Genomic DNA, 23,347 nt, shown 5'->3' with positions numbered 1-23,347 from the left:
CTTAAAACATGATATGGTAAATGTGTTCTATAGAAATAAATATTTTATTGGGTAAAATTAATTGTTAAGATTTTTTAAAGATTTTATTTATTTATTTGTCAGAGAGAGAGCACAAGCAGGGGGAGCAGCAGACAGAGCAGAGGGAGAAGCAGGCTGACCACTGAGCAAGGAGCTAGATGCTGGACTCAATCCCAGGACCCCAGGATCGTGATCTGAGCCGGAAGGCAGATGCTTAACTGACTGAGCCACCCAGGCGTCCCAAAATTAATTGTTAAGATTAAATGTGGTAGTAGCCAATATAGAAATGCACGTTCCTGTGCATCATTCATTTTTCCAATTGCCTGAGGAAATATGAGTTATAAAAGCATTCATTTAAACCTTCTCTTCCTACATTTTTTTTAAATTATTCAATCACTTTTGTATAGTTGTATGAATAAGGGGCTTAACTACTAAATGGTCATATGACTTATATAATTCTATCATTTAAAAAAAAAAAAGATTTATTTATGAGGGGAGCCTGTGTGGCTCAGTCGGTTAAGCATCTGCCTTCTGCTCAGGTCATGATTCCAAGGTCCTGGGATCAAGTGCCTCATCAGGCTACCTGCTCAGCAATGAGTCTGTTTCTCCCTCTTTCTCTCTCTCTCCAATAAATAAATAAATAAAAATCTTAAAAAAAAAAAAAAAAAGATTTACTTATTTATGAGAGAGAGTGCACGTGAATGGGGGGAGGAGCAGAGAGAATCTTCAAGCAGGCTCCCTGCTCCGCGACAGGGAGCTGAATCGCACAACCTATGAGATCATGACCTGAGCTGAAACCAAGAGATGCCTAACTGATTGAGCCACCCAGGTGCCCTATAATTCTATCATTTTCAGTATACTCATCGCTTGGAGACCTCTAAAGTTGTACAGCAAAATCCACATCTAAAACTAGCTATGTGGAGGCACCTGGGTGGCTCAGTTGGTTGAGCCTCTACCTTCCACTCAGGCCGTGATCGAGTCCCACGTGGTGCTCCCTGCTCAGTGGGGAGGCTGCTTCTCCCTCTCCCTCTGCTGCTCCCCCTGCTTGTGCTCGCTCGCTGTCAAATAAATAAAATCTTTAAAAAATAAAAATAAAAAATAAAATTAGCTACGGAGGTCTAACTACATTTTTAGGATTTTGTGAGCAGTTCTAGAGGAATCCGTATTCCTTTAAATTTAAAAAAATTAGCGTTTCTAGGGGCGCCTGGGTGGCGCAGTCGTTAAGCGTCTGCCTTCGGCTCAGGGCGTGATCCTGGAGTCCTGGGATCGAACCCCACATCAGGCTCCTCTGCTGGGAGCCTGCTTCTCCCTCTTACACTCCCCCTGCTTGTGTTCCCTTTCTCGCTGGCTGTCTCTCCCTCTCTGTCAAATAAATAAAAATAAAATCTTTAAAAAAAAATTAGCGTTTCTAATGTTTATTTTTTAAAAACGCAGGGCACCTGGCTGGCTCAGTCAGAAGAGCATATGACTCTTGAGCTTGGGGTCATGAGTTGGAGCCCCACATTGGTGTAGAGATCACTTTAAAAATAGGTAAATTTTTTTAAAAAATAATAAAACCCAACACTGTTACTCAATAATATTTAAATATTCCTAAAGTAATTAATATTCAAATATGCTTAGAGTTCCATTGGCATCTCCAAATATAAAAGATAACTAGAGTCTAACAGTTAGTGAATACTGGGGATCAGTTAGAGAACACATGTAGCCAAAGTTACCACTTAAACGCCTAAGCAATATACAACACAAAAGCCACAGCTCCTAACACAAGGGACTTAGAGAAACTCACTTAGGAGACATATGACATAAATAATAGAATATTTAGCCTTAGGAAGAGAAGCCTAAAGATGTTAACAACTATCTTGAAATACATGAAGGTTGTAATATGGAAGGAATAATTTGTCATGAGTTACTTCAAAGACAAAACCAAATAGAGGAAGAGGGGAGTGAGAGAAATTCAAAATTTTAATTCCTAACATTTTTCACAATTAGGGTTGCCGATTAATAAAACACTTCACCTAATGAACAGCTGTAATTGGCTTGAGTTGGACAAGATTACTTCTTGTTCAGTGAGGTTTTGATTCAGTGAAGATCTCTCCCACCTCCATATGCTATCCTCAAAGATAAAAAGAACCATTATAACAATGTTGGTTGGATCAAGATCCAGCTGAACCTTCAATTTTTCCAAAAGTGAATTACCATGACACATTCTAAGTATGGTGAAAACTGTAAGCAGTGTATATAGACATGGAAAGTTTCTGTTAATTTAGGTTTTATTTTCTTTTTAAAAAAATGGTAAGCATTTGTCATAAATAACTCCTTGAGCATACTGTACAACTTTCACTATAGTATTGCTCTTCCTTTGTGAAACTAGGTAAACACAAGATATATATGATCCTCACAATGTTCAAAAATTCCAGAAAAGTAGATAGTTTTATTCATTGTATGGTCAGGAATTTAGTATTAGTATTAATAATTTGAATAATCCATTCAACGAGGAAAACCAGATTAATTTTGTGAAGGTACAAAATTATAAATTTAAGTTTAATTATTTTTTTAATGTATAAGTTTTACTTTTTGATCCAGTTTTCAGGGGAAACGAAGTCTGTACTTCCCCTATGTTTAGAAGAGGTTAAATTGCTAATCCATATTTTACAAAAGCTTTGGCAAGGAAACAGATTACATGGAATTTCTGCCTAATTAAAGTGAGACATCATCATATGTTGTATATTTGGAAAGACTGTAGGTTCTTTAGGTCAAAATTTTTAGAAACAATTACATATCAGACTTAGACTTCACTGGACATAGCACCGTAAAGTTTCTCTTTCCATCAGTGAAAAATAGCAAATCAGGTTTCAGATCCATCAAAACCTGACTTTAATAAAGCTGGTTTGAGTTACTCCTTAATACAAAGCCTAATTATTAAGGAAGTAGTTAGGATAAAAACTCAGGTCTCACTTTAGTAACATTCTGTTCAATATCCATCTCTAAAAGACAGCAAAAATATAATCTGCAATCATCAGAACTTAGTTTAGAAGTTGATAAAATCAGATCAATGCACTGATTTGTATTTGTAAGGGAAAAAAAGACATATCTAGTAGGATATAATCTCAGGAAACACACAAATGGACAGTCTGTTGTGAAAAGAAGTATTCATTTATTAAAAACAAAGTTCAGAAAAACATAGTTGTTAAAACATGGTTAATTTTGACAACAGGAAGTCAGGGAGCAAAAAGTGTGATGAGAAAGTAAGGATATCAGTTACTAAGTTATATTATACCCACCTCTTCAATTATACCTCTGGTTATCTTAAAATATATAGTGGTAGCTCTAAGGACTCTAGACAGATCTCTGGATTTATGGCATGTTGCCTTTCATGTTTTATTGATTTCCAACTTTAAAATTACATGCCCAAAGGGTAATATTTTATGATACTGAATCAAATGCATATTCTTGGAAAATTTCTCTCTTTTAATGTAGTCTATGACATATGCCTGTCTAATTTTAGGCTAGTATTTTATCTGTTTTGTTGTTGTTAGTAGCTTTATCAACTGTTTAAACTCTCAGGCCAAATTGCCCTGAAGGAGAAGATGCATAGCCGTCCAGATTTTTTTCAACATTGCATCTTTGGCCCTCTTTCTTAAAAAGGGTATAGTTTCAGTTTAATTAATACTGAATTTTTTTAATGTGCAAAAACCTAACTCTGCTTCTTAAAGCAAATAAAAGGAACAAAAATATGGCACCATTCCAATAATCAAATGCCAATAAAAATGGCAGCAGTACAAAGATCTAAGCAAATCTCAAACACAGCAGATTCGTAATTAGAACACCATGCAATGATTAATTTTTAGCAAGAACAAGAAGCTTAATAACAGGTAAAAGAAACCAAGTACTGCATTATAGTGAACACTAAGCTAAGTAACCATAATTAACCTCACAAATTCTCCGATATCATAATCACTTGCTTTAGAGTAACTGTATATAAGCCTCATTTTTTAAATTAAATGCCTATCCGACAAAGCTAATTGGAACAAATACATTTATGCAAATTTACATCCTAGAATAATAAACAGGAGACATTAGTCAAGGATGAATTAAGAAAGTTCTATTCTTCTTCGTCATCTGAGTGATCAGGTGGCAAAGGACATGCTCTGTGGAAAGAACAGAGAACTTCAATAGTCACCTGAGTATCGACTGTTTTAAAAAAAACAGTTATCAACCTATATAAACCAGGAACATTAATAGTGCAATGTGTCTGGTCAAGCGAATAGAAATGAGAGAAAATTAAACTCCATTAGTTGACAAACACTTACAAATTCCAAGTACTAGAGCAACAAATTCTTTAACTATTTTACCTGTTAATTTGTCAAATCAGTGTTTTTTCTTTAGGATATGTTGCCATTTTTATTAAAAAGGGAATCTCTATTTCCATAGCATCTTCTTTCAATTAAGTGGATTGATAAAGAGTATAATCCTGCAGCAAGAACTTTGTGATAATAGGGATGCCTGGGAGGCTCAGTTGGTTAAGCTTCTGACTTCAGCCCAGGTCATGATCCCAGGGTCCTAGGATCGAGTCCCACATTGGGCTCCTTGCTCTACGGGGAGCCTGTTTCTCCCTCTCCCTCTGCCTGCTGCTCCCGCTGTGTGTGCTCTCTCTCTCTCTGACAAATAAATAAGTAAATTCTTAAAAAAAAAAAAAAAAAAAAAACCAGAACTTTGTGATAATAAAAAGGAAAAAAATCAACCAATCCATCCAAGCAGAGAAAACATAGCAAGTTGCCATATTTGACTGTATATTCTTTCGAACCATATAAACATATTACCTAATTGGAAAAATCTCAAAATTAGTTAAATTGGTACAAGATAGTTGTAGCTTTTGAAAAATAATTTACATTACCCCAGAGCCATTTTGTACTCATTACACTTTTTATAGAGAAAAGTCTATTAAAAACTTAACCATAAATCAGAATTTTTTTTAGAGCTGATGAAGATCTGTGAAATCTATTCTAAAATAAGCAGTTTTCAAATTAGACCCCATAAGCCTAAATGGTCATAGAGCTAGGTAGTGAAAGAAGGAATTTAAAACAAAGGTATTCTGACTTGATATGAGATTATCATTGACTTACCTACTATCAAATTACCAAGAGGTCTTCATTGTATTTTCCTGGAAGTTAAATCAAGTTAGCAAATGAACACTACCATGAGCCAAGCTTCCTTTTTGCAAGGACCTACTGTACTTTATGTATCATAGCTCTATTCAAGGTTTTAGGTAGTCTTTCTTGATTCTGACTTCCTCCCATGCAACTGAAGGGAGTTTACCCTGCCTTTGTGAGAAAAATAAAGCTGTAGGAGTAGCAATGCTTCAGATTATAAATTAGAGAGTTTATAGCAGAAGACCTTCTGATAAACTGATAGTTTATTAACTACTATCAAAAGTAAATCTATTGATTTGCTATCAATAAAGAGGTAATTACAATGCTCCTCAACAAAGACAAATGTAGGAACGGAGTCTAAAGGAATAATATAAACCTTTATTACCTACTTTTATGTCATGAATTTTATTACACCATGGATCAAAGTTCTTAATGAAACTATACATGTAATCTTTCTCCATATAATTGAAAGCCTGTAATATGTATTTTATTGTTATGATGATCAATAATGGTCAATGGTATAGCCGTATCTGGCTATATTGCCAAATATTTTGTTTCCTTAGTGGAAGTCACAAATAATTCAAGAAGGCTGTAATATATTCTAGAGCTAATATTGACTATTAGCCTATCATATTAGAATGAGAAAGAACAAGGAAGAATGGTGCCAGACAGTGACAGGGAACTAGAAGAAACTTACAGGATCATGAAAGCAAGTCTATTAAAAGGCTCGATCTAAAAATGTATCCTATTCATTGTTGATTTTTGTTGAAACCAGAAATCGTAATAGTGACATAGCAACAAAGTCTAAAATTTAGTTACTGCTCTAGAGTTTGACATTCCTTTTAATTATCTCATAAGAGGGGTGCCTGGCTGGCTCAGTTAGAAGATCATGTGACTCTTGATCTTGGGGTTGTGAGTTCAAGCCCTACATTGGGTGGAAAGATTGCTTAAAAAAAAAAAAAGAACTTAAATTTCTTGTAATATGGATGGTAGGCACTCAATATTTATTAAATGATCTTATGAACAGTATTGAATTCTTAAAATTTTATATGCATAAGCATCATTTTACATATCCAAATACTGTTTTAATTGCTCTTTCAGCCATTTATTTTTATTTCATTTGTGTTCAATGGAAATCAATTCCAAACACAATGTATAATCCCAAACAGATGTACAGTGTTTAGATATGAAACAAAGGGAATGTTCATTCATACCCAGAGGTCCCACATAGCTTGAGATCTGTTGGGTCTGGTTGTTCACCTATAGGTTTCTAAAGATGGCAAAGAGTGGTTTAAGACTTATTAAGCCTACTATGACCATATTGGATACTGTAACATGTATAAACATCCGTGTGTAAACATGTGAACCAAAAATTTCATGGAGTGTCTATTTCTAGGAAACTTTCTGTACATCAAGGCAGTTGTAAAAGTTTTTCTTTCCAGAATCAAGTACTCCTAGGTTTAGGACCAGTTTTTAGCTTTCTAAAAATACTGATACAGAAAGTGTTCCAAATGTAGTTATTCTGATTCATAAAGTATTTTTTTTTAATGTATTCACAGAAAGAACACAAAAGAGCTGTGAATTTAATATAGTCAATTCTCAGGGCACCTGGGTGGCTCAGTCAGGTAAGCGTCCGACTTTTCTTTTCAGCTCAGGTCATGATCTCAGGGTCTTGGGATCAAGACCCAAGTTGGTCTCTGTGCTCAGCACAGAGTCTGCTTGTCCCTCTCCCTCTGCTTCTCCGCCACTTGCTCTCTCTCTCCTTCTCAAATAAATAAATAAAATCTTTAAAATATATAAATACATTTTATATACATATGTAGGCAAGTCTTCTGTCTTCACTTCCCCGAATACCTAATATAAGTTATTTTTGCCTCCTTCATACCTTTCCATCTTAATTTCAATATTTGTCAAATATGCCTTCAAAACAGAGTAGTTTTTAAGTCGTAAAAATTATTTAACAAGTGCAGAAATAAATGGCGTTATTTTACAATTGGTTGAAGTCAAAGCACTTCTTATCTTTGGATTCAAGTTAAGTGATCCAAGTTAAATAAGTGAGTCTGGCACTCTTATCGGATGGGAATGTGTGATAGGAAATGCCTGTCATTTGACTTTTAAGTTTATATGCAAAAATTACTCATGCTTAGATTTGTAGTAGATTCCAGTAAAACATCATTGCCCTGGAACATGTCAATTACTACATAAAGTCACATGCAGTGCCAACTCCAAAGCCCCAGAAGAAAGAGTTCCCAAGAGAACAACGAAAACAATGTAAAATTTTATGTGGAGTATATCAGCATGAAAATAGGACTGCTGAAATAATACACAGAGGATTTACAATAACACCTGGTGGTTCCTTCCAATGTACATATAAATAGAATCATGGAAGCTTTTTATATCACCTAATCATTTTATGGCCTTCTAAATTTAATGAATCAAAGTAAAAACCCAATTTCCATTCTGCAGCTTATCCGTTTTCTCTAGATCAAGGTGAAATTATTCTTATTATCAAGGTAGAGTTTTAAGTGTCCATATTTCTTAAGCTACATTTAATCACATCATTAATTTTCAATGTCTCTCTCTTCGGTCTTGTACTTGAAATTCCAGCAGATTTAATAATGGCATTTGTTATCTAGTCAAATCCTTCAGATGCTCTGTAATTCAGTCCAACTGGGGACTCTCACATTTTCTGTGGTAATAAAATAAAGAGGGGAATTAGTAGATCTGATGAAGACCTGTGTTTTCCTTGTCACATTGGACTTCTAGTTGCCATATGGATTGGGCTTTAGAATATGCATTAGTGAACAATAGATGTTTTTTGGCCTGGATCTGTTTAACAGTAGAGATGTAGAAGGGCAAGCAAGACCACAAGGAGAATGGCCACTGACTATGGGGCACAGGTAGACATTACGGGTTCAAACAGAGGACCTGGTGTGCTGGTTAAAGGAATATGTGAATAAATCTGTGTGGATAGAAGCAGTGCCAGAAGTAGCAGCCACAGACTGAGCCTGACCACAATCCCCTTGCCCATGTTGGTCATTGTACCCTGGGTCAGACTTGCTGTTTGCTGCGCTGTTGGATCATAGGCTCCTGGCTAGTGCAGGAGAAGTAGCTAGCAGGGTCTCAAACCAGGGGGCATCATAATGACAGCGGCATGGCACCATCTGCCCACCCATGCCCTCCATTCCCCATACCTCCAGTCACATAATTTGTTTTTGAAACACAATTCTTCAAAATAGTTTAGAGAGCCTGGATCCTATTACTTATAAGTCTATTTTTTAAAAACAAAGTTTCGGGGCACCTGGGTGGCACAGCGGTTAAGCATCTGCCTTCGGCTCAGGGCGTGATCCCGGCGTTCTGGGATCCAGCCCCACATCAGGCTCTTCCACTATGAGCCTGCTTCTTCCTCTCCCACTCCCCCTGCTTGTGTTCCCTCTCTCACTGGCTGTCTCTCTCTCTGTCAAATAAATAAATAAAATCTTAAAAAAATAAATAAAAATAAAAAGAAAGTTTTCTTTGCCTTTTTTTTCCAAGTGGCATTATTTTTTTTCCTGATTCTTAGAAGTATGTTTGTTGTTGAAAGTTGGTAGCACAAAATGAATATGAAGAGAGGTTTTTATCCAGAGATAATCACTATAGATATTTGGTTTGTTTATATACATGTTTTTATACCATAAAAACTGTACTTCTATATGCAGAATTTTTGTTTAATGTTTACCATGAGCATATTTCTGACATTAAAAGCTTAAAAAGCATGACTTAATTATCTTCTTTTTCTTAAAGATTTTATTTCTTTATTTATTTGACAGCACTAGCTAGACAGCACAAGCGGGAGGAGCAGCATAGGAGAGAGAGAAGCAGGCTCCCCGCTGAGGAGGGAGCATGATGTAGGGCTTGATCTCAGGACCTTGGGATCATGACCTGAGCTGAGGGCAGACTCAACCAACCGAGCAACCCAGGCACCCTGATGTAATTATCTTCTTAAAAAGTGTGTACACTGGGAGTGCCTGGGTGACTTAGTCAGCTAAGCATCCCACTCCGGATCTCAGCTGAGGTCTTGATCTCAGGGTTGTGAGTTCAAGCCCCACACTGGGCTCCATGCTGGGCATGTAGCCTACCTAAAAATAAATGAACAAAAATTTTTAAAAATAAATAATAAAAATAAACAAATGCTAAAAAATATGTGTACACTGAACTCTGTATGTGTGTATTTTTATTCCCACCTTGTTTTATTTTGAAGTATTTTTATGTATTTTTTTAAAGATTTTATTTATTTACTTGACACAGAGAAAGAGAGAGCACAAGCAGGGGGAGGGGCAGGCAGAGGGAGAGGGAGAAGCAGACTCCCTGCTGAGCAGGGAGCCCGATGAGGGACTTGATCCCAAGACCCTGAGATCATGACCTAAGCCAAAGGGAGATGCCCAACGACTGAGCCACCCAGGCACCCCTGTTTTTATGTATTTTTAGAGAAGTTGTAAAGAAAATATACCATGGTGTTGTGGTTTCTAAGTGTTGGGGATTTCTGTATTTTCCAACTTTTCTATGTTGGTTATTTATTTCTTCTAGAAGTTGAACTAGTAGTTTTTTGAGAGGTTGAGTTTGTAGAATCGATGTTGGATAAACCATCCAAATTGCTTTTTTGAAAAAAAAAAAAGTATAGAAAACAGTAAAAATGAAAGAATAAAGACAAGAAGTTCATGGTTAATAACATAGCCCTTAGCACTTAGCATCTGATTGGGAACTGATCCTCTTTGAGTGACTGAAATGAGTAAAAATAATACTTTTCACTGATGTTTGAAATTTGGGAGTGACTAAGAAAAAGATTAGCACAAGTTTAAAAAAACCTCTCGTTTGTGTTTTCTTATCTGTTCAAGGAGAAACTTTAAAGTTACTCAATATCCCCTTGTCTTTTATTTTCAAGAATATAAATATTTTCTTCATATTCCAGAATATAAAAACTTACTTTCTTTTTGCTTTTCCTAAGCCACTGCTTCCTGCCTCTTCAGGAATCCGATTCTCTTTTTCAGAATCTTTAGGAGACAGCCTGAAGAATTCTCCGATTCCTTTTTGCCACTTGGGTGTTGGGCGCACACAAACTGGATTCCCTCCTGCATACTTATTTTCAACTATAAAACATAAACAGATGGAATTAAATAAGAACTAAGGATACAATTGCCATTCCTTAAAGGGAAGAAATTCTTTAACATTAAATCTACAGGGTTTTAAGTGGTATTACATCCATCTTAAAATAATTAGAAAATGTGAGATGATAAAGCTGTATTCAGTCAATATTATACTATATATTATTGTAATACAGTGTATAATAATATTTTCTTAGAGTTCTCCTTTGTCCTGGGAAAGAAAAATTAACAGAATTTTTACAACGGGAAAATATTTTTCATAATTTATCCACAAGCAGAGCTATTCAAATAGTCTTATATGTATTGTCATACTAAACTTCGACACATTTTTTTCCTAATATGAGATGCTGTATAAACCACCAAAATTTTACTTAACAAGGTTATTTAAAGTACCTGTGAAAGGCAAAACAAATATACAGCAATGTGAAAGTTTCCACAAAAATAGGTTTCACTTTTCAAAGCCCTTGGCTCCTTTTCAGTTCATAAGGTAAATCCAATTCCTGATTTTTTTTTAAAGTAAGCTTTACACCCAACATGGGGCTTAAACTTATGACCCTGAGATCAAGAGTCGCATGTTTTACCAACGGAGCCAACCAGGTGCCCCAATTTCTGATTATTTTTTTATTTTAAAACAATAATATAGAGGAAAAAATTCTGCCTCTTTATGAAATAATGGTTAGAATACTACAATGAGCAAATTACTGAGCGACTATATATATATCTTTTGCTTTAAACACATTTGTCACAAAGTCTACCTGTTATAAAGTTGCTTCCATATATACTTTCTGAAGTTTTTATTTTTTATTTTTTTAAAGATTTTATTTACTCATTTTTGAGAGAGACAGAGAGAGAGAGAGAAAGGGAGAACAAGCATGAGCAAGGGGAGAGGCAGAGGGAGAAGCAGACTCCCCCACTGAGAAGGGAGCCTGATGTGGGACTCGATTTCAGGACCCTGGGATCACGACCTGAGCCTAAGGCAGATGCTTAATTGACGAGCCACCCAGGCGCCCACTCTCCAAAGTTTTAAAATATTTTTTAGAAGTACAAGTGGCTTTTAAAAAATAGTGGTGTGGGGCACCTTGGTGGAGCAGTTGGTTGAAGGTCTGACTCTCAGTTTTGGCTCAGGTCGTGATCTCAGGTTTGTGAGATCGAGCCCAGTTGGGTCACACTCGGCAGTGGAGTCTGCTTGGAGTTTCTCTCTGCCTCTGCCCCTCCCCACCCAATCTCTCTAAAAATAAATAAATGTTTAAAAAAATTAATAAATAAAAAATAAAAATTAGTGATCCTTTGGTTCATAATTTTCCAAAAGGAAACTTACGGTAATGCTTTGACTAATTAGAAAGTATATGGCAGCAACCTATAGCTCAGCATAGAATTCAAACCCAGCTTGGAATGCCTGGGTGACTCAGTTGGTTAAGGGTCTGACTTTGGCTCAGGTTGTGATCTCAGGATCCTTGCTGGGTAGGGAGTCTGCTTATCCCTTTCCCACTCCTTTTGCCCCTCCCCCCATGGTGCTCTCTCTCAAATAAATTTTAAAAATAAAATAAAGAATTCATACCCAGCTCTGCTGATTTAATTGTGTGACTTTTACCAAGTTATGTAACCTGAGCTTAAATGTCCTCACCATTTAAAATGAGGTTATTACCAATTTCATGCAGTTGATTAAAAATAGAGATTTGGGCACCTGCCTGGCTCAGTTGGTAAAGCATGCTCTTGACCTCAGGGTTGTGATTTTGAGCCCCATGTTGGGTGCAGAGATTACTTAAAAATCAAATCTTAAAAAAAAAAAAAAAAAAAAAAAAAACCACAAAACCCAACAATAGAGATCTGCAGGGGCACCTGGCTGGCTCAGTGTGTATAGCATGAGACTCTTGATCTTAGCGTCCTGAATCCAAGCCCCTCATTGGGCATAGAGCTTACTTACAAAAAATAGAGATCTGTAAAATGCCTTAAGAGGTGCATTTGGCCAACATACATTCATTAAGGGCCTATTCAGTTGGCTCTGGTGACTCAACAGTGGACCAGACAATGGGATGTGGTCCTAATCATAATTTAGTGGTACAAGGTATAGAATATTCTCAATAAATTCATCACCTTTCAAAACTTTTGACCTACAGCTTCTTTTTATCTAAGGAGAGTAAATGAGTAAATATTTTCTAATGAAATATTTAGAACAGGGGGAAATTTAAGTTAACTTAAGAACCCATGAAGTTCTTCCCAGTGCTCCCCTGTATGTTCTTAATTAGGCCTTGTGGAATTAATCTCCCTAACTGCTCAACTTCCTAGGAGAGGAATGAGGCACCAGATGGCACGGTATTTTCTCAACCTCTCCTTGCACAGAAGGAGCAGTGTGAAGCTATTTCATCCGCCAAGTTTTCCCTCCTAATGTCCCAAAAGCAGTATCAGGAGCTGCATAGTTGGAAAACACACACACACAGACACCATGCTAAAAGACAAACAAAAAACCAAAAATACAAGCAGAAATGAAAACAAAAACTTTTACACTAAGAAGACAACGTGATTAGCACTGTCAACTATGGTCCTAATTCTTAATCTAGTGAAGGGGAGCTTAAATAGCCTCTTGCAGGAAAAAGCCATCTGCCGGTATTAAAAATAAAAATGCTAAACTAGAAAAGAAAAACAGGTTTGAAGATAAACCGTGTCTGTCCCTAACCCCGAGGTTGGAGATTCTTTTCCTTGCGACCCCCACCTTCGCCCCAACCGGCAGAGAGGCCAAGGTCCCCTCATTAAATCAGAAGGCAAGGAAGAAATTCGAGGGTGAGGATCTCAGGAAAATAAATTCCACGGTGGTTCAGGAGGCTTGCCGGTCAGGAGAACCCTTTGAGAAGATTTCTCCAGGAGTTGCAGGGGCGCTTTTTACCTTTCCTTGACGAAAGCGATGTAGAATTAGTGGCAGACGTGGAGGAACCAAGCACCTTCCTGGGGGCTCGCGAAGCCACCACTGCGGAGAGGCAAAGGAGAGCATTCAAAACAGCGCAGTAAGGTTCCGACACCGAGTCTGAGAGCCACGTTCTCACCAGTCCCCGACCCGGCGCTTGGAAGGAAAGCCCCCCGATCGAGAACAGCAGGTCAACCCTCCCCTGTCCGCGCCTCTCCTCCCTCCTGGTAAAGGCGCCAGGCCGCAGCTTCCAGAACGACTGGACCCGTCTGGCTCACAGGGCGGTGGAGACCCCTGGCCTCTCCCGCCCGTAGCCGGGCTGCCCGGAGAACCCCCTGCCCTCCACTGCCGTGCTCAACTACCTCACCTTTTCTGTAGGTGCCTGGGACACTGTCCGCTTTAGTCCGCACCATGTTCAAACTCGAGGAGATGAGAGCAATCAACTGACTTTCCAACCGCGGGTGTTTTAACTGCACAAGGACCCAAAAAACGAATCTCCCGCCACAGTTTATATTGGTCTCTTTCCCGCGCGCTCCACGGACTCTCCGGGGAAGCCGCTCCCATTGGTTCCGCGCCGTCCCCCCACAACCAATCGCCGGTGTCCAGCGATGACAGCGGCTATGCTGGGCTCAGTACCGTCCCGTCCATCAACTTGGCAGAAGCTTGTGATTCGTACCCGCCCCACGTGGGCGGTGCCAAGGCTCTTTCCCGGGGTGCCCCAAGAATGAGTGCTAAGAGTATGAAATAGGGAAATGGGCCGCCTTAGAAAAGAAAACCCAGGAAAGACAGCTAATTACAACATTTCTTCAAAAGTTACCAGAGGTTTAGGGGCGCCTGGGTGGCACATCGGTTGGGCGTCTGCCTTCGGCTCAGGGCGTGATCCCGGCGTTATGCGATGGAGCCCCATGTCAGGCTCCTCCACTATGAGCCTGCTTCTTACTCTCCCACTCCCCCTGCTTGTGTTCCCTCTCTCACTGGCTCTCTATCTCTGTCTAATAAATAAATAAAATCTTAAAAAAAAAAAAAAAGTTACCAGAGGTTTAAATCCATAGTGATTGACTCCAGGAAAAGAAACTTGAAATGAAGCAGATTTTTTAATGCAAATCAGAATAAAGGACTTTTTTTTTTAAACCTCGGACAAACTCTCTGTACAGGGTCCATAACAAAACAATTCTATGGAATGTTAGAAAAAGAAGGTAATTTATTTACAAGGCTTTCTACGTTTTTAGTATGGCGTGAAACTAAAGAAAAAACTGAGTGGATTGTATATACATACACACATAAAAAGGAACAAATAAATGAAACGTCTTCCTGAGATCTATATGGTCTCAGAGTTCCTTAAAAATATGCCAAATGTCAGGGTGCCTGGCGGCTCAGTCAGTGGAATATGCAACTCTTGATCTTGGGATTGCATATTTGAACCCCACCTTGGGCACAGAGATTACGTAAAAATAAAATCTTTTTAAAAATGCCAAATGTACCAAGGGTACATCCCTGACACACAGTGATAATAACGCTAGAATAGGAGCTCACAAATATTTTCTATCCCTATGCCTATCTTCTAATTACTCAAAATACCCCTGGGGAGTGATTTTCACTCTCTGAAAACCATGCATAAAACATGATCAGATGAGCTTGCCTTGGGATGTATTTTGTTAAATGTTCACTTGAAAGACAATCCTGAAAGTGTAAGCACGGCATCGATTCTCTCCAATAAATTATGCTTGAACTTTTGGAAAATCAGCTACTCAGAACTTGAACAAAATCAACAACTACTTTTTGTTTTAGAATTAAAGGATCTTGAAAAAAAAGATTAAAGAATCTAGACAACAGGTGAAATTATATATTATATTATTATTTGTATTATAATTCTATTAATTATATTAGCAGGAAATGTATTGGAAATTACCTGTAGCTTTGTCTAACTTTTGGAGTCTACAGAATTCCTATGAGAAAAATCAACAAGCCCCAGGGTATTCCTTTCTTCTTTGTCATCATGCCCCTCTCAATATACAATCATTCTTCAATATACGTTATTTCCTTTTCAGTTAAAGTGGCGTCTACAAAGGCATGAATTACTTAATTCAAACTCATATTCCAGATTCCTGCGGAGATTAGAACAGCATAGAGAATCTGCTGGTCTTTTTTCTTAGTTCACATGCCAAGTAAATGGCTAGAAAGAATTGTAAATATACCTTCGCACACAGGAGCAGTCTCTTACTATAGCTGTGTTTGTATGTGTGTCTTTTAATAATAGGGCAGAATGCATGTTAAGGTAAAAAAATTAGGAAACAAGCAGTGATGTCTAGCAAAAATTCTTAATTTATGGAAGCGCTTCTCCTTTAGTTAAATAAAACACAGAAAATTGGTGTGAACTTGAAAATTTCAAAGGCCTAAGGCATTGTGAAAAGTTGTAGTACATATGTATGAAATATCTGCCTAAATTTATACAAAAGAAAATCTTTAAGCCATGTTAAATAGGTGTGCTTGCTTTGCTCAGGCAGAAGTGCATTTTAATAAATGATAATGACTGTAAATGGCATTGTATTACATTATATACATTACAAACTAGAGATTACAATAATTAACATATGCTTTATATAAAAAGAATACTTTAGTTTTTTAAAGAATAGCTTTATTCTGGAGGACCTAATAATGCATCATAATTTATATGATGTACTGAGTCCTGTTGTAAAAACAATCTTGCCATAGTCTCTTGTCTTCAAGGAGTTCACATTTAAATTGTGGGAACTGAACAGACAAAAAAACAGGTAAACAATTTGGGTATGTTATATTAATATGAAATGTAGCAGATTTTTATAAAGAAACAAAATTTGTACCCACTATTAACATTCACATTGTATTTGTTTTTTTAAAGCTAGAAAATCATATATTTTCCAAATTAATAACAAAGACAATCTACACCCAATGTAAATCAATACACTTACATGATTTTGATTATTTATGTCAATGAAAATATTAGCATAAAAAGGTGAAGCAGGATCCAATCAATGTAATTGCTTAGTCTACATAGCCTAACGGGACTGAAGAACCTATAAATTTAACACAAAGTCAGCCAATTAAATTTATTGATGGGGGCTCCGGTGGGCTTAGTCGGTGGAACACAACTCTTGGTATCAGGGTTGTGATTCTGAGCCCCACAGCGGGTGTAGAGAGAACTTAAAAAATAAAATCTTCAGGGGGCTCCTGGGTGGCGCAGTCATTAAGTGTCTGCCTTCAGCTCAGGGCGTGATCCTGGCATTCTGGGATCGAGCCCCACATCAGGCTTCTCTGCTAGGAGCCTGCTTCTTCCTCTCCCATTCCCCCGCTTGTGTTCCCTCTCTCGCTGGCTGTCTCTCTCTGTCAAATAAATAAATAAAATCTTTAAAAATAATAATAATAAAATAAAATCTTCAAAAAAATTTATTGATGAGATATATCAGAGGATATTAAGCTCTCCAGGATAATTCGGCTAATTTTCCCCAGTCCGTTGTCCCAGTGGAGTAGGGAGTAGTGAAACACATACAAGTCTGGTCTTCTTGGGTTGAAATACCTTCCACTTTTTAAAAATCACTGCTAAGGGAGCACTTGGGTGGCTCAGTTGGTTAAGCAGCTGCCTTGGACTGGTGTCAGGATCCCAGCCCCACTTGGGGCTCCCTGCTCAGCGGGGAGCCTGCTTCTCCCTCTGCCGCTCCCTCTGCTCATGCTTTCTCTCACACACTCTCTCTCTCTAAAATAAATAAATAAAATCTAAAAATAAAAATAAAAGTAATGAATATAACTGCAAGGGGCGCCTGGATGGATGGCTCAGTCCATTAAGCCGGTAAGAGTCTGACTCCTCTTTTGGGCTCAGGTCATGATCTCAGGGTCTCGAGGTTGAGCCGGGCATTAGCATCCAGCTCCTGGCTCAGTGGTGAGTGCTTGAGATTCTCTCTCTCCCTCTGCCTTTTCCCCTTGTGCTCTTTCTCTCTAAACATACATAAATAAATCTTTAAGAAAATAAAAAATAAAAAATTACTGCAGGATGGGGATGGGTTAAATAGGTGATGGGGATTAAATACACTTGCGATGAGCACCAAATGTTACATGGAAGAGTTGAATCACTGTATTATATACCTGAAACTAATATTACACTGTATGTTAACTGGAATTTAAATTAAAAACTTTAAAAAGGACAATTGTTGGCAGAAAAAAAGTATTACATAAGTAAAAAAAAAAAATCACGACAGAGAATTTGTTTGGAAATTCTTGAAAGCCAAATCCCAGCACCTGTTTTATTAGAGTTCTTCCCCCCCCCCCCCCGCACCCCGCCAGCTTCCTGGGTTGTCTTGGCTCTCCTGGAAAAGACTTGGGTTAAAAATATTTAATAGAAAGAGGTTTTAATAGCAAGAATCTAGCATTAGACCACACGGAGTATTAATAAAACCACTACCACCAAAGCAAATCCTCACAGTGGTTACTCTAGCTTGCAAGTGCTATTTTAAATGTCTTACATAAAACCAGAATAATTTAAAAACTAGCCTCTCAAATTCAGAGTTTTATCTTTTCCTCGACTGTAGTTGTTACTGGTATTGGTACTGTCTTCTCCATAGAATTCCCGATTCTCAAGCCGTACATCTAACGATGCAGAAAAATCACGCGCAGTTGAGCTCTGGTACTGGTGTAAACAATGCCAGGAAGCGGGAAAGAGGAGGTGGGAGGGACCTGTGCTGGGGGCGGTGCCACCGCGAAAGGGGCCGTGCAGGCTGGCGGAACCCGCGCGAGCGAGGTCGGTGTTGCGAAGGGGACTGGTCCGGCGCAGGACGTGGGGCTGTTGGAGCCCAGCTGGTTCCGGCTGGGAAAAATGGCGGTGGCTGGGGCGGCGTCCCGGGAGCAGCTGGTGGGCTGGTGCACCCAACAGTTGCGGAAAACTTTCGGCCTGGATGTCAGCGAGGAGATCATGCAGTGAGACCGGTTCGGGACCCAGGCGGGAAGGAGCTCTGGGATGTGCGCTGACTGAGCAAAAGGGGAAGCGGGGAGGACTAAAAAGTTGATGAGAGTGAAAAAATACGGTAAAAGGGCTGCTGTCGGTGTCTAGGCGCCGAATTTTGACCTCCGGCTTTACATTTAGCTTCTGGAATAGTGTGTCAGGCTACACGATCGTCCGGTGGGGACTTTTTTCTTAGGAAAACGCCAGATCTCTGATAATTGGACCTCTAAAACTGTCCCGGGAGCCAGTTTCCTTATAAATTCCGGAGAGAAGGGGCAAGCCAAATTGTTTTTCCAGAAATCCCTTGCTCTGAGCATTTTAGTTTGCCCGATCTGGGTTGTGTCACATAGGACCGGGACTTTAAATTGAGGCTGCGGTGGTGAGGTGTAAATAGCTTCTGACTGAGGAGTCCCATGTTCTAGTTTCTGTTGTCATTTACCAGTTTTGGAACCTCGGGCATTTTAATTTCCCTCTCTATACCTTAGTTTCCGTGTCTATAAAATGAATAGTTAGTAGAGCTTATCTTTAATACTTTATAGTTCTTATGAAGTGGAGATGGTGACATAATTTAGTATTCGCTTTCAATTGATTTGTTTATCCCGTTTGTTGCACTACATAACTGGTCCTGGGGCAACAAAGACGACTGAGACCACTGGGTTCTCTCTGATTGGTGAATGGGGGAAATGTGAAAATGTTGTGGGAGCACGGAGTAAAAACTTCCACTAAGATTTGAGAAACTTGGAAGGTTTACTTCAAGGGATGACTTTAACCTGAGAACTAAAGGGTGGGTAGGTGGAAGTGCAGTGTCCCAGGTGGGGAAAAACTTGGACTAGATCAAAACCTGAAAGTGTTCCTTGATTTGATTCCTTGTTCATAGATAATGAAACCTAAATTGCCCTTTCTAGGGTTTTTGTAGGAAGTGCGTTTCTGAGTTTGGAGAGAACAGACTTGTTGGCAAGGAGAGACTTAAGAAAGCCTGTTTTAAAGGTTTTTGTTTTAAACATTGGAAAAAACTATTAAAAAAAAAAAACCTTGCCAAGTCGTATGGCTTATCTTTATCCTTGTTTGAAGGCAAGATCAGATTAAGTAGTTTTCAAACATTTTTTTAAAGCAGTAGAATGCTGGCAAATGAGATAATGAGACTTTGCACATATACCAAACAAAAAAAGTCACTCAGTTAAAACAACAACAACGATGACAACAACAGCACGAAGATTGAAGCTATTTTTTTTTAAAGATTTTATTTATTTGGGAGGGAGAGACACAGCGAGAAAGGCAACACAAGCAGGGGGAGTGGGAGAGGGAGAAGCAGGCTTCCCGTGGAGCAGGGAGCCAGATGTGGGGCTTGATCCCACCGCCCTGGGATCATGACCTGGGCCCAAGAAAGATGCTTAACGACTGAGCCACCCAGGTGCCCAGTTGAGGCTATTTTTGATGGATCAACAATGCGGTATGGTTAGATGCAGTCTTCTCAGTCTCAATATCCATTTGTATCTTGTCTGCTTACCCAACATGAGGAAAATTCTAATTTTCGTAGATTGTGGTTTAACAGCTCATTTTGAAGCCTTAGATGTTTCTCAATTAAACTTACCCACACCCTTTAAAGAACAGTGATCAGAAATTTAAGTTCCATAGTTGCAGCGCTAAGTATGGCTAAATACCTGCTTGCATTTTTTTTTTTACTCATAAATATAAGTTCTACAAGAATTGTTCAAAACTGAAAAAAGCACTGAAGCTACCTATAATAGAATGCTATTTGAACTCATTTGACTTACTAGGTTTTTACTAGTTATTGCTCAACAGTCTATGATGCCATGATCAAAGCATTTTTGTGTAAATTTGCTATGCTTTGCCTGGTATTTAATTGAAAATTAGTACTGTGGTAGTGTGCTAACTTGAAAAATTTGGCATGAGTGGCCTGAATTTTTACAAACAGCACAGAACTACTATCTTCCTAATTAGTGATACATTTATGGAACATTAAGATTTGTACACAGAATTAGCAAATTAAACTTTGTTCTACAATCTGCCTTAGCTCATGTTTTGGAAGACCCTATTTTGGTAAGATTTTGCATATAACACATTTGGATGTATGCTGTTCCTTATTATACTTTGTTAAATAGTTAAAATAACATTTATTCAAATGTTTCTGGAACTCTTTAAGTACTTCCCTCTTGGTTTGAATACTCCACAGTTAAATGATCCCCTGAGGTTCCTTGCAGTTCCTTCTGTGAGAACTTGGTAGTAATTTTTTGATGGGGGCTGTTAAATTTGGGGATCAAGTTGATTAAACTGTAAAAGTCCTGAAAAACGGTTGTGTCTTTATAATCTATGATGGATTAAAAGATGCTCTTAATGAGGCCCAAAGGCACAGGTTTATTCACCTATGGATCATAACTCTGCAAATGTACCACCACGTTAGGAAAAAAAACCTAGTACATATGCTACTAGTGATGGTACAATCACATAATTTTTTTTAATTTAAAGGAATATAGCATTATAATAATTTTTCTTGTATCCAATATCAGTGTGTCTGAATTACAGTTTATTCAGATCTTATAATGCTTTCATGGTCAGATAAGTTAATTTACAAGTTGTTTTTTCAATTCTTTCTTTCCTTGGTGTAACATAATCACTGTAGAAACCTAAAAAAATCAGAGAAAGATAGAGGAGGAAACCAAAATTACCATAATACCACAATGCAGAGGTAATCATTGTTTCTCTCTTAGTGTTTTTCCTATGTGTATTATAATATATTTTCAAAACATATTCATCTTAGAGGAAAAAATAAAATAACTCTCTTTAATCATATCACTCTGTGGTAATGATTTTAGTATATAACCTTCTGGCCTTTTTTCTACACAGAGGTGTATGGATATACACATTTCTTTTAGCAGTTGTTTTGTGGGTTTTTTTAAATATTTTATTCATTTGACAGAGAGAAACACACACCGAGAGAGGGAAGACAAGCAGGAGGGGTGGGAGAGGGAGAAGCAGGCTTCCCAGTGAGCAGGGAGCCCGATCCCAGGACCTTGGGATCATGACCTGAGCCGAAGGCAGACGCCCAATGACTGAGCCACCCAGCCGCCCTTCTTTTAGCAATTGTTATTGCTCTCCTATACTCTACATTCTATCCTGTTATTTCACTTACCATTATATGAAAGCATTTTTTTCAGGTCAATAATAATTATTCATAAATTTCACTTTTAGTGGTGGTATATCACATTTTGTAAAGTCTGAAAACTTGAATTCATTCGTCTTTCCCATCAATGGATGTTTTAAATAGCTTCTAGTTTTTCATTAATTCAAATAGTGATGCAGTTAACTTTTTGAATAAAATTTCCTGTAGTGTCTATAAATGGAATTACTGGATTATTTTTAAGGCACTTCAAATATATAGGCCTGTCAATTTTTAGAAAAGTTATACTGACCAACTGTTAGCCCATTTAACTTCTAGGAACGCTTTATAATATTTCTTTAAAATAGATCTTCTTATTCTAATGTGATGCTAATCTTTATTTGTAATTTTTTTTTAAAGATTTTATTTTTCTTTGAAGTAATCTCTACACCCAACATGGAGCTCAAACTCAACCCCAAGATCAAGAGTCTCATTCTCTACTGACTGAGCCAGCCAGCTGCCCTGATTTATAATTTTTGAGAATATTAAATCAATAACTGGTTGGATTGTCATATATACTGATATTTTTAACAAAAAAGAAATTTTAGGTTTTGTAGTATAAAGATTGATTTATTTGTATTCCTAGGAAAATGTAATGACTGCAGATATGTAGAGAAAGGATTCCTATGTTAAGGACAGCTCCACAAGCCTATTTTCAAAACATTAATTCTAATCTTCTAACAAGATTGTATGAAGGTTAGATTATGAACTACTTGAGGTCAGGATTTTTGTCCTAATCAAACTTATATCCTTAGCATCTAGCATAGAATTTGGTACGATCCACTTTAATGGATTAATGACTGGCTTGTACTACCTTGATTTCTGTTGCGATTATTGAAAGACATAGTGTAAGCAGGTCTTCTTTCAACAACTTATATTTTTGCTTCTTGAGGTATGTTTTGTCAATTGAGAGTGCTGAAGAGATACGAGAATATGTTACTGACCTTCTCCAGGGAAATGAGGACAAAAAAGGTCAATTCATTGAGGAGCTTATAATGAAATGGCAAAAGAATGATCAGGAGTTGAGCTCTGATGCTCTGCAACAGTCCTTCAAAAAAGATGGTAAGTTAATATAATTGAGGGTTGAAATATTGGTAAATGGGCTGGTTTGTAGGACCTGATATTTTCTGTCACTGCTATTTCCTCACAGCTAACTTAAGCAGAATCAAATGTATACATATTTTTAATTCAGTTCTACTCAAACTGTAATGACTGTTGTTTTAGTTCAGACTTTTTGAACTTTGAAAATACCACAAAAATGCTTATTTGCAGATACAAATGTGGTTTCAGCATAGTTTGAAAAATTTATCCATGGATTTAAAAAAAACACTTTTGTTATATGTATACCTGGATGAAAGTAAATGTTGACCAGTTTTAGTATGAATAGCATTTAGAAGGAACTATTTAGTTAAAAAATACAAAAGGTAAACACCAAACTAAATAATCTAAGTAATTATTATTATACAGTTTAAAAATATTAGATTTTAATTTACCACTATAGTCCTAGCCAGTAGTCTTTATCATCTACTATCTTGAAAATTATGGCTTAAATATAATTCTGGTTTGAGAGGAAAAGCTAATGTAAAAAGCTGTCTGACTTCGTATCTTCTCTCTAAATATTAAGCATTATCTTCTCTTTATTAGATATTAGTTCACCAGTGAATCCTGCTATTATCAATCTATGTACATATATAAATGTATATAATGTTATTTTCTTTAAAGAAATGTTGGATGGGCAGAGATCAGGAGACCAGCTAAAGAGGAGTAGGCGGAAAGGAAGAAATAGACAGGAAGTTCCTGCATTTGCTGAACCTGACACAACCAGGGAGGTCAAAACACCTTTTGATTTGGCCAAGGTGAGTGCTTATAGAATGAGTCTTTTTCTAGTTCTATGCAAAAGGAGAGGTGACTGATACATTTCAGAGAGCAAAGTGTACAAATTGGTCTAGAGTGGCAATTTTTCAACAAATGTATGAATTTTATGGAGAGAAA

At 37.6% G+C, this 23,347-nt stretch overlaps 2 protein-coding genes across 8 annotated transcripts in view; one reads left to right on the top strand and one right to left on the bottom strand.

The window, feature by feature from the left end:
- Positions 1-3,152: 3,152 nt before the first annotated feature.
- PCLAF (PCNA clamp associated factor) lies at positions 3,153-13,729 on the bottom strand. 2 transcript variants are annotated; one of them, XM_045810763.2, is made up of 4 exons: positions 13,576-13,728; positions 13,191-13,271; positions 10,132-10,294; positions 3,153-4,166 (listed from the first exon to the last, which is right to left on the bottom strand). In XM_045810763.2, exons 1-4 carry the CDS (start codon positions 13,619-13,621, stop codon positions 4,121-4,123), a joined length of 336 nt encoding a protein of 111 aa, XP_045666719.1. In that variant the 5' UTR covers positions 13,622-13,728; the 3' UTR covers positions 3,153-4,120. The 2 variants fall into 2 exon arrangements, with proteins under 2 accessions (XP_045666719.1, XP_045666720.1); XM_045810764.2 differs by lacking the exon at positions 3,153-4,166 and adding an exon at positions 7,434-7,857 and having other exon boundaries at positions 13,576-13,729.
- Positions 13,730-17,997: 4,268 nt separating this feature from the next.
- The window catches only part of TRIP4 (thyroid hormone receptor interactor 4), a 53,883-nt gene continuing 48,533 nt past the window's right edge, over positions 17,998-23,347 (top strand). For 3 of the 6 annotated variants that reach the window (XM_087856861.1, XM_045810668.2, XM_045810666.2), the window contains exons 1-3: positions 17,998-18,152; positions 22,248-22,417; positions 23,078-23,211. In XM_087856861.1, coding sequence (XP_087712987.1) covers positions 18,052-18,152; positions 22,248-22,417; positions 23,078-23,211 — 405 coding nt within the window. In that variant the 5' untranslated portion in view covers positions 17,998-18,051. The other 3 variants (XM_045810670.2, XM_045810669.2, XM_045810667.2) reach the window with 3 other exon arrangements.

Source organism: Ursus americanus, chromosome 28 (assembly GCF_024610735.1).
Source record: "Ursus americanus isolate L20-20 chromosome 28, mUrsAme1.1.p, whole genome shotgun sequence".
NCBI classification, from domain to species: domain Eukaryota; kingdom Metazoa; phylum Chordata; class Mammalia; order Carnivora; family Ursidae; genus Ursus; species Ursus americanus.
Note: the sequence above shows the minus strand (reverse complement) of the source record. Positions and strands in the feature narration are given on the sequence as shown.